Source organism: Pteropus vampyrus, unplaced genomic scaffold (genome assembly GCF_000151845.1).
Source record: "Pteropus vampyrus isolate Shadow unplaced genomic scaffold, Pvam_2.0 Scaffold444, whole genome shotgun sequence".
Lineage (NCBI taxonomy): Eukaryota > Metazoa > Chordata > Mammalia > Chiroptera > Pteropodidae > Pteropus > Pteropus vampyrus.
In genome coordinates, this window is record NW_011889225.1 from 976,263 (window position 1) to 986,911 (window position 10,649).

At 39.3% G+C, this 10,649-nt stretch overlaps 1 protein-coding gene across 1 annotated transcript; it reads left to right on the plus strand.

Moving 5' to 3' along the window:
• Positions 1-747: 747 nt before the first annotated feature.
• On the plus strand, positions 748-10,337 carry KCNJ8 (potassium voltage-gated channel subfamily J member 8). Its single transcript, XM_011381580.1, has 3 exons — positions 748-949; positions 1,785-2,228; positions 9,282-10,337. Exons 2-3 carry the CDS (start codon positions 1,855-1,857, stop codon positions 10,180-10,182), a joined length of 1,275 nt encoding a protein of 424 aa, XP_011379882.1. The 5' UTR covers positions 748-949; positions 1,785-1,854; the 3' UTR covers positions 10,183-10,337.
• The last annotated feature ends 312 nt before the right edge of the window (positions 10,338-10,649 follow it).

Sequence of the window (10,649 nt, forward strand, 5' to 3'; positions counted from 1 at the left end):
TCCAAAGTGTTGACAGCTGTCCCTGTTTGGGGTAAAATTTCTCATTGGAAGAGACTTCGAGTTTTTTTTTTTTCTTTCTTCTACTTGTTGCGTGCGTACGTGCGTGTGTGTGTGTGTGTGTGTGTGTGTGTGTGTGTAATTCCCTGAGAACTATCTTTGGCTGGTGAAGAAACAGTTTGCTATGATGAGTTTCAGAACATCTTCCACCTGTATCATCCTTACTAGACTCAATTTAATGTAAATAAATGTGTGTGCACAGAGCTTGAAAGCCTTAAAAGACTATTTTTCTCATCTCTATGTGGTTTTATTCAATCTTAAGTAGTCCAGTTATTTACTCAGGTTACAAAAAAAAAGTTCTCTTTACGTCAGTGAATTTAGACTCATAAAGTTCTCTCCCTGGAGCAGGGAGCCTTTTAAAGATGAGCGTGTCATGCTGACAGCAGGGGGTCACAGCTACTGGAAAAAGAACTAGTTCTACAGGTCCCGCCCTCCCCCGTCGCCCCTCCCTCTGGCCTGCTCCCTACCTCCCCGGGACGCGCCCCCTCCCTACCTCTACTCCCGCCCCCACCTCGGCAACTTTGGCGGCCTCTGAGGTCTGGCGCGCGTCAAAGCCTGAACTGGGAGGCTTATTTGTGGAGCATCATCCCCAAGCTTCTCTCCCCCCACCCAGCCCCTCCTCGGCCCACTCCAGAGGCCTAGGGAGTACAGATGAGCAGGGGGAGGGGAAGATCTACACCCATCCCCCTTCCTCCAGCCCTCTCCGCGTTCAGATTCAGTTGCACCTTTTATTATTTTAACTCTTCTCCCTAGGACACGCGGCCTTGGGATCTGTCCCTCTGGCATTCGTGATCCCGGCTCCCTCCCGCTGGGATGGGAGAGCGAGGGACCTGCCTGCGGTCCGCCGGCGTGTGCCCGGAGGTGCAGCCGCCGCACCCGCTGCCCGGAGTCTGTAAGTTTCAACGCTCCGCCGCTGGAGCCGAGGGAGGGCTGTCCGCGTTCCCCGCAAATGATTTAAAATGCAAAACACAGTAGAGGTTTCAGTGTTGGATGAACTTGTCCGGGAACACTCTTTTAACTCTATCCGCAGCCCGCAGACTATTTTCCGGGTTTTCCCTGCAGCTTGTATGTTTGATCCCTTCGTTGAAAAGAAGTTTTCAATTTATAATATTATGGGAAATATTTTTTAAATGCAACTAATACTTGTTTGAAATTTAAAATACTTATCCGTGATTTTCACGTTACATAGCACATCGCTTATTATTTTGTCTAATTATACTGAACGTTATTTATACTGCGCAAGAGGCCACAGCCTTTTCTTTGCCTACTTCTAAAAATAACGAAGGAAGAATTTCCCGCTCTTTACTTTTTATATTGCCGTATCATGTAAATACTTTAGTAAGTAGATTGCAATACCCAGATGGCCTTAATTTTCGCCATAGACCCCGCGTGCTTGTTTCCTTGCCCTAATCTACAGACGCGGTTAATCTCAGAGAATTTTCATTGAGCCTGCTCTTTACAGGAAGCCTCCTGGTTTTGCTTAACTGAGGCTGTATCCATATGTGTTCAAAACGATAAGGACAATTGAAACAATTCTAATTCAGACCAAAAAATTTCTCCGGGATCCCAGAACTCAAGTATAAACTAAATTCGTGTTTAGATTAATAAAATCCTGCCTTTAGTTTTGCATGTCACTTCGACCCCCCGAATGCAAGGGCTGAAGAAATGAAGAAATGTGTTTGTGGAGGCGAGTATGTGAGTTTTTAATCATCGTTTCCCTCGTGCAGGAGGACGGGTCTCCAGAAAAAGAAAGGCAAGTCAGAGACAGGTGGATAGACTGGCTATGGTGACAGGACGATGTTGGCCAGAAAGAGCATCATCCCCGAGGAGTATGTGCTGGCGCGCATCGCCGCGGAGAACCTGCGCAAGCCGCGCATCCGCGACCGCCTCCCTAAAGCCCGCTTTATCGCCAAGAGCGGGGCCTGCAACCTAGCGCACAAGAACATCCGTGAGCAAGGCAGGTTCCTTCAAGACATCTTCACTACCTTGGTGGACCTGAAATGGCGCCACACGCTGGTCATCTTTACCATGTCGTTCCTCTGCAGCTGGCTGCTCTTCGCCATCATGTGGTGGCTGGTGGCCTTTGCTCATGGGGATATCTATGCTTACATGGAGAAAAGTGGAATGGAGAAAAGTGGTTTGGAGTCCACTGTGTGTGTGACTAATGTCAGGTAAGAATGCAATGGGATGAAGCAAGAGTTGAAAACGATGTAGAAAAAAATATTAAACTGCTCTCCCATCTCTGTTATTTTGTTGAAAGTAAAATAAAGGGTTTGCTTTAGTACCTTCAGAAACAACAACAACAAAAAAAGCAGGAAAACTAATCTAACGCATTTTAAAAATCGTTTTAAATGCAGCTTTATGGATGAGGCATCTACGAAAATGGGAAGCTTCACTTTTGGGCTAGCCTTGAAAATATTATACCGGTTATTTAAAAAAGAAAAAAAGATTGTGGCTCAAAGGATTTCACAGAGTGCCTTAATTTAAAAAAAAACGGGGGGGGGCAAAATACCCCCCCAAAACAAATACTTAGTTTTCAGTATGAAAAGCTGCTGTCCATAGTTCCAGTGTCCACAAGTAACTATCTCTGATCAGCAAAAAATATTGTGCAAATACTAGTAATAGTTTTCCATGATTTCTCTTAACCATGACATTTTCAGAAATAGTGAGAAAAAATGGGAAAACACTGGTATAGAGGTGTCCTAGATTAAAAATCTACTAAAAATGAAATAAATATAAACCTCTCTTGATCGATTATCATAAACGACTGATTGCATTGGATTTCAATGTTAAAAGTTATGCTAAGATGCAGAAGTAAAAAAAATTAATTTTAATGGAAATTAGTCCAGATTTTTAATGGAAGACATTATTCAGAAGCGACTTAATGTGGTTTTCTTCAAAAACATTAATAGGCTAGGAACAAGACAGTTTTTAAACTGCCTAACTCTTGCTTCTGTCTCTTATACCATAAGTATTTCAAAGATAAGTAAAGTGAATTTGATCTCAGTGATTTTTTTCTTATATTCTCACATGACCGAAGAACATTTGATTGGGATGATTTGTCTCTAAATCAGTTTTGTTAGACGATAAAAAGATTTTATTTATATCAATTGCACAAATGTGCACTTTGAAGCAAAACAATAGTAATAATACTAAAAACTTTTCCAGAACATTTTCTGAATATTCTAAATTTACATAATGCATCAAGCAAAGCAACTTGAACAAGCACCATTTTGCCAGGAAACTGTAAAGAATGAGACCTTTACTGACCCTGATATCTTATGAAACTAACATACCAATATAAGAAGCAGAAACCCAGAGTGTAAACTTGTCTATTCTTCCATTTCCTAAATATTTGCAATGCCAATATACCAAAGAGGGATATCACATGCCACAGATTTCAGGTTGGATTTTGAGGAAAAGAAAACTATAATGAATTGAACTATTGCCTTTTACCATCAAATAGATAATTTTTTATCATAAACTTGTCCTAAACTTTTGTCTCAAAGAAAATAAAGGTGAAAAATATAGATCATCAGTACATCAGATATAAAGGAAACAACTAAAATAACAGATATTTGCAGGTTAAATATTATTTATATTTCTCTTTAAGAAATTTATTGACACTGTTATTGGTGAATCGTTTCCATATTAAGATAAATTTTTAATAAACATGCAGCAGACGCTCATAAAAGAGATAAACGAAAGTGATAAACCTGGAAAAGAAATGACAACTTTTATTTATGACAAATATATTGACTTTTTCTGTGAAAAATTAAGTCATTAAGCAATTAAAGACGTATAATCAAAAATGATATCCATTCAATGTTTTTTTTTAAACATTAATTTCAGTATGACAAATGGTGTTGCAAATATGAGATAAAGTTGATTTTTATCAGCATAACAATTTTAGCACTTTATTTTTTCCAGGATATTTTAAAATATTTTTTAAATTTTTCAATTACAGTTGATATACAATATTGTATTAGCTTCAGGTGTACAACATAGCTATTAGATATTTATATAACTTAAAAAGTGATCACCCGGATAAATCTAGTACCCATCTGACACTATACGTAGGTATTATAGTATTATTGACTCTATTCCCTATGGTATACTTTATATCCCCATGACTGTTTTGTAACTACCATTTTGTAACTGTTTTATACTTCTTAATCCCTTCCTCTTTTTCACCCATTTCCCTAACTCCCCTCCCATCTGTTGACCATCAAAATGTTTTCTGTAATTATGAGTTTGTTTTTGTTTTGTTTATTTATTTTTTTCTTTAGATTCCACATGTAAGTTAAATTATTTGGCATGTGTCTTTCTCTGTCTGACTTACTCCACTCAGAACAATACCCTCTAGGCCCATCCATGTTGTTGCAGATGGCAAGAGTTCATTCTTTTTTTATGGCTGAGTAATATTCCATTGTATATATGTATCACTTTTTTTATCTATTCATCTATTGATGCACACTTAGGTTGCTTCCATATCTTGGTTATTGTAAATAATACTGCAATGAACATATGAATGCATATCTTTTTGAATTAGTGTTTTGGGTTTCTTCAGATAAATACCCAGAAGTGGAATTACTGGGTCTTTCTTTGTCTCTTGTTATAGCCTTTGTTTTAAAGTCTGTTTTGTCTAATATAAATATTGCTACATCAGCTTTTTTAAAATTTCCATTTTCATGAAATATCTTTTTCCATACCTTTACTTACAATCTATGTGTGTCTTTCAATCTGAAGTGAATCTCTTGTAGGCAGCATATGTGCTTTGTTTTCTTGTCCGTTCAACCACCTTATATCCTTTGATTGGAGCATTTAATCCATTTATATTTAAGGTAATTATTGATAGATATGTAGTTATTGCCATTTTATCATTCATATTTTTGATCTTTTTTCTTTCTTTTTAAAGAAGTTCCTTTACATTTCCTGTAATACTGGTTTGATGGTGATGAACTCCCTTAGTTTTTTCTTGTCTTGGAAGCTCTTTATCTCTCCTTCGATTCTAAATGAAAGTCTTTCTGGGTAGAGTAATCTTGGTTGTAGGACCTTGCTTATCATCACTTTGAATACTTCATGCCAATACCTTTTGGCCTGCAAAGTTTCTGTTGAGAAATCAGCTGATAAGCTTTTGAGAGCTCCCTTGTAAGTATCTAACTGCTTTTCTCTTGCTGCTTTTAAGATTCTCTGTCTTAAACTTTGGTATTATAATTATGATGTGTCTTGGTGTGGGTCTCTTTGGGTTCAACTTGTTTGGGACTCTGCTTCCTGGGCTTGTATATCTATTTTTCTCACCAGGTTAGGAAAATTTTCCATCATTATTTCTTAAAATAGGTTTTCAATTCCTTGCTCTTTCTCTTCTTCTGGTACCCTACAATGCAAATGTTGGTATGCTTGATATTGTCCCAGAGGTCCCTTAAACTATCCTCATTTTTTTTTTTTGATTCTTTTTTTCTTGTTGCTATTCTGATTGGATGTTTTCTGCTACCTCATCTTCCAAATCACTGACTCAGTCCTCTGCTTCATCTAATTTGTTGTTGATTGCCTCTAACATATTCATTTTAGTTACAGAATTTTTCATTTCCGACTGGTTCTTTGTTTATGTTTTCTATCTCTATTTTTGTTTCCTAACTCTTTGTTAAAGTTCTCCCTGAGATCATTACACAACCTTATAACCAGTGTTTTAAACTCTGTATCTAGTAGATGGCGTGTCTTCATTTTGTTTAGTTCTTTTTCTGGAGTTTGGTTCTGTTGTTTTTTTTTTTTTAATTTGGGACATATTTTTTTTGTCTCCTCATTTTATCTGCCTCCCTGTGTTTCTTTCTATGTATTAGGTAGAGCTGCTATGTCTCCCAGTCTTGGTAGAGTGGCTTTATATAATAAGTGTCCTGTGGGGCCCAATGGCACAATCTCCTTGATCACCTGAGCTGGTTGCTTCAGGTGAATCCCTTGTGTGGGTTGCGTGTGCTCTCCTCTTGTAGTTGAGCCTTGATTACTGTTAGCACATCAGTGGGTGGGATTGACCCTCAGGCTGACTGGCTGTTAGGACTGGCTGTGACTACAGTGGAGGAGCTGTCATGCAAGGGCTGACAGGGCTGACCCCATGGAGCAGGATTTGCTTTAGTGGGGCTTTGGTGCCTGCTGAGTCTGCCCTTTGGGCGTGTTTGTGGAGGTAGTTGGGTGGTGCTGTGGTGTGGTCTGAAGCTGGCCACCAGGTGTGTTGGTGCTAGGGCCTCTTTGGAGGGGCTTCGGTGCAGGCCATGGTTAGCAGCTGCCTGTGCCTGGCTCTGGGCCATCTGGTGTGAGCTACAAAGTGATCTGCTGATGGTTGCCACTTGTACTGGGGTTGGAGGTGCCTGGGAGAGGCTAAGCTGTGAAACAAGGCTGGCTGACACTAGTGCCGGGCTTGGGACTGCTTAGCAAGAGGTACAGGGCATGCTGAGGCCACATGCTGGTTGGGGCTTATGAACCTTGGAGAGATTTTAGGAAAGTCCACAGCGTTAGTCAAGACAAGCCATTTGTATGAAAAAGCCAGTGGAAGCAGGTTTGGTGGGCCTACAAGTTGGGTGGGGCAGGGTCTCAGGGAATCACCAGGGAAGGACAAATGGTGTTAGCCAGTTTGATGGAGACAGACTTGGCACCCACCTACACATGTAGGTTGGGTGGAGAGAAGGCTCAACAAAGGAACGATGACGTCTGCCAATACTTCTATCTGGGAAAAAGCTGCCCCTCCAGCCCGTGCCCTAAAACCAAAGACAATTCAGTTTCTACTCATATGTCCCTGGCGCTTTTGGAGTTGCTGCCCCAGCACTAGAGCTCAAAGCGAGTGAGTCTGTCAACGGGTGAGTCTATGTATGGGGCTCTTTAAGAGGAACGCCTGTGACTCAAGCAGCCCTCTGTCTCACTTGGACAGAATCCCCTCTGATTTTCAGTCAGACTTATGGGGACTTGTCTTTCTGGCACTGGAGCCCTGGCTGGGGAGCCTGGTGTAGGAATGGGACCTTTTGCTTCTCAGGGTAGGAGGAATTTTCACAGTTGAGATATCCCTCCCATTTCTTAACTGTCACACTATGAGTGTGGGGCCTGCCCTTTCTGTGTTTCTGCGCCTCCTACCAGTCTGGACTTAGCTTCTTCTATACATCCTTAATTGTAGGACTTCTGCACAGCTGTTCTTCAGGCGGTTCTCAATGATGGTTGCTCTGTAGTTTTGATGTGGTTGTAGAAGGAGGCAAGCACATCGTTTACCTAGTCTGCCATCTTCTAGTATATTCTTTTAAAGGAGGTTGTGTGTTTCAGTTTCTCTTTGACCTTTAGGGCTCTGTGCTCCCGTGTTGCTAAGGCACCCAGTGACCACTTTGCCTACTCCTGGCTCCTGTTCTCTGCCACATTCCTTTGCTCCAGAATGATTTCTCACTTGTGATTCTCACCCCCATTAGAATTCCCACTGCTATCCTATCTCAGCTGGTTAAGGGAAACTAAACTTTAATTTTAGCATTTTAAATTGGACTTTTTGTCTAAAAAAATTATTTGACATCTTTAAATAATTTTTAAATGATTTAAATGTTAAAGGTTAAAATCTTACTGGTTTTATTACGTTATAATACTATTTATACTTTAATCTCAACATGCAGTTTAATCATAACAAATCATATATAATAAATAAATTTTTCACCAGAACTATAGAAATAGAAAATACTCTCTTCTCTCCCAAAAGGTGTTTAAAAGATGACTAATAACATTTCTAATTCTTTGCATTTCATTTTCTTTCATAAGTTCAGCATCCCACCATATCAAAATTGGAAACAACTTATTGTGATGCATACTCACCAGTATGTCCAAATAACTTTTTACCATCTTCATTTTAGGATGACTCACTTTCCCTTTCATATGAATAACTCTCTTTCTCTTTAGTAAAATAAATGAGCAGCTAAACACTTTCATCTCTTGAGGTTTTTCCATACAATGGTTGTCCATAAAATGCTGGGTCTTGCACCACATAATGTTTATAATTAAATTCTTTCATAAACAATATACACTTTGCTCACTCTTGTGTGTGGTAGTAATAAATAATTCTTTGACTAATGGCCTATGCCTGGCTGATGTTCTACAAAATTAAAGAAGTTTGAAATTGGGGTTGGAGGCAAGTACAGGACTAATGTCATTTCTACTAAGAAGCCACAGCAGTATCGATATGTGGTTCAGTGAATAAATTAATGATAAGAATAACCAAATGTAGTGCTTCTCAACCAGGGAGATAAATCAGAGTCACCTGAGAGCTTTTCAAAAGCCTCACCCAGGTCCACCCTAAACCTACCAAATAAACATTTATTCACTGGGATATGGAAGAAATGTGAAATTTGGAAACATTTCCCAAGAAAATCCTGACACTATTGACCCTTCCCTTTGCCCCTTTCAGAACATAGGCCAGAATTGAGAGGATTCAATTTCTTATTATGTGATCTCAACCCAGTCATTTACTCATCTCTGCCTCAAATTCCTCCTTAATAGCTTCAGCATTCTCCAGATCACTTACAAAACAAAATGAGACAATCAGTAAGAAAACATTTTTCTTTCCAAATGGCAAAACATTCTCTTTTTTTTGTTAAAAAATACTAGTATTTTTGAATGATGTGTTTTGTACCACTTTTTAGGATTGTGATTTCTCTATATAAGGTACACAATAAGTGTTAGCTAATGCATATGAGTTAAAGGTTGTGAATAATAATAAGTTCACTCATTAGTCAGTACCTTCCATATGACTCAAGTCACTTAAAGACAGACATGCTATAAATAATAAACATCTACCTGGCAAAAAGTTTCGCAAAGTAAACTATGCCTTCGTGAAGTAAATTATTTTACAAAATAAAAGTGCCTATAAACATAAATGTGTATATTTATTATTTTAAAGCTTTCACACAAGTAGGCCCATCATTTCATGACCTAGAAAACATTAATAGTATTGTATCCCAGAAGTTTGGAGGTAGGTGCATGCAGAAGAGAGAGAGAGAATTAGGCATTTGACAAGTTAAGTTGGCTTATCTTTCCAAAGGCATGTAGTAGCTTTTGGAGGAAAAAAAATGACAAATTCAGTTTAGACATTTCATTCTAGAAAAATAGTGTTTATGAAGTTGAAAAAAAAATTTAGCTCGGTCATTAGTCAAAATTTCATTAGTCAAAATTTGATCTGATGGCATTGTTCTCTGATGTTATCCTTACAGGTCTTTCACCTCTGCTTTTCTCTTCTCCATTGAGGTTCAAGTGACCATTGGATTTGGAGGGAGAATGATGACAGAGGAATGCCCTCTGGCCATCACAGTGTTGATTCTCCAGAACATCGTGGGTCTGATCATCAATGCAGTCATGTTGGGCTGTATTTTCATGAAAACAGCTCAGGCTCACAGAAGGGCAGAAACTTTGATTTTTAGCCGTCATGCTGTGATTGCTGTTCGAAATGGCAAACTGTGCTTTATGTTCCGAGTGGGCGACCTGAGGAAAAGCATGATTATTAGTGCCTCGGTGCGCATCCAGGTGGTCAAGAAAACAACTACACCTGAAGGGGAGGTGGTACCTATTCACCAGCTGGACATTCCTGTTGATAACCCAATTGACAGTAACAACATTTTTCTGGTGGCCCCTTTGATCATCTGCCATGTGATTGACAAGCGCAGCCCTTTGTATGATATCTCAGCAACTGACCTTGCTAACCAAGACCTAGAGGTCATAGTGATTCTGGAAGGAGTGGTTGAAACTACTGGCATTACCACACAGGCAAGAACCTCCTACATTGCTGAGGAGATCCAATGGGGCCATCGCTTTGTGTCTATTGTAACTGAAGAGGAAGGAGTGTATTCTGTGGATTACTCCAAGTTTGGAAACACTGTTAAAGTAGCTGCTCCAAGGTGCAGTGCCCGAGAGCTGGATGAGAAGCCTTCCATCCTTATTCAGACCCTCCAGAAGAGTGAACTGTCCCATCAAAATTCCCTGAGGAAGCGCAATTCCATGAGAAGAAATAATTCCATGAGGAGGAGCAACTCTATCCGAAGGAACAACTCATCCCTTATTGTGCCGAAGGTACAATTTATGACTCCAGAAGGAAATCAAAATACATCAGAATCATGACAGTCTTTTATCAAGTGTTGAGATGCTTCAGGCAGGGCACTATCGGACTGTATTAGAGCTGGAACATAGTAATTTGTTCTTTTACATCTTAATGCACTAAATGATATTCATATTCAAACAATAGCACTTTCTGTATCAATAAAACAGTAACACACAAGGTAGAGGAGTCTTGGCTCACAATTGTTTCATACATGTAATATTTGCAGTGGTATGCTTTAGTTATGTTTAGGAAATACTATGCTCTCAATTCAAAACACAAGAATTACATTAATAGTAATAGACCTTGAATACAAAAGTTGGCCAAGGAATGATTCTGTTTGAAATGCTTAGTGGGTGAAACTACAGATTTCTCTGTTTTTATTGTTCACTGGAAATACAAATAGTATGGGGGAGGGGGACAAAATTGTGTTGTTAACATCTTTCTATACCAACTAGTATGGTGCCTTCTCCATGATACTGAACCTGGT

Bases quoted from the DNA above. Each gene is read 5' to 3' on its own strand.
- KCNJ8 (XM_011381580.1), top strand. From the start codon at position 1,855: ATGTTGGCCAGAAAGAGCATCATCCCCGAGGAGTATGTGCTGGCGCGC. The intron at 2,229-9,281 runs GTAAGAATGCAA...TTATCCTTACAG, and splicing joins GTGTGTGTGACTAATGTCAG to GTCTTTCACCTCTGCTTTTC.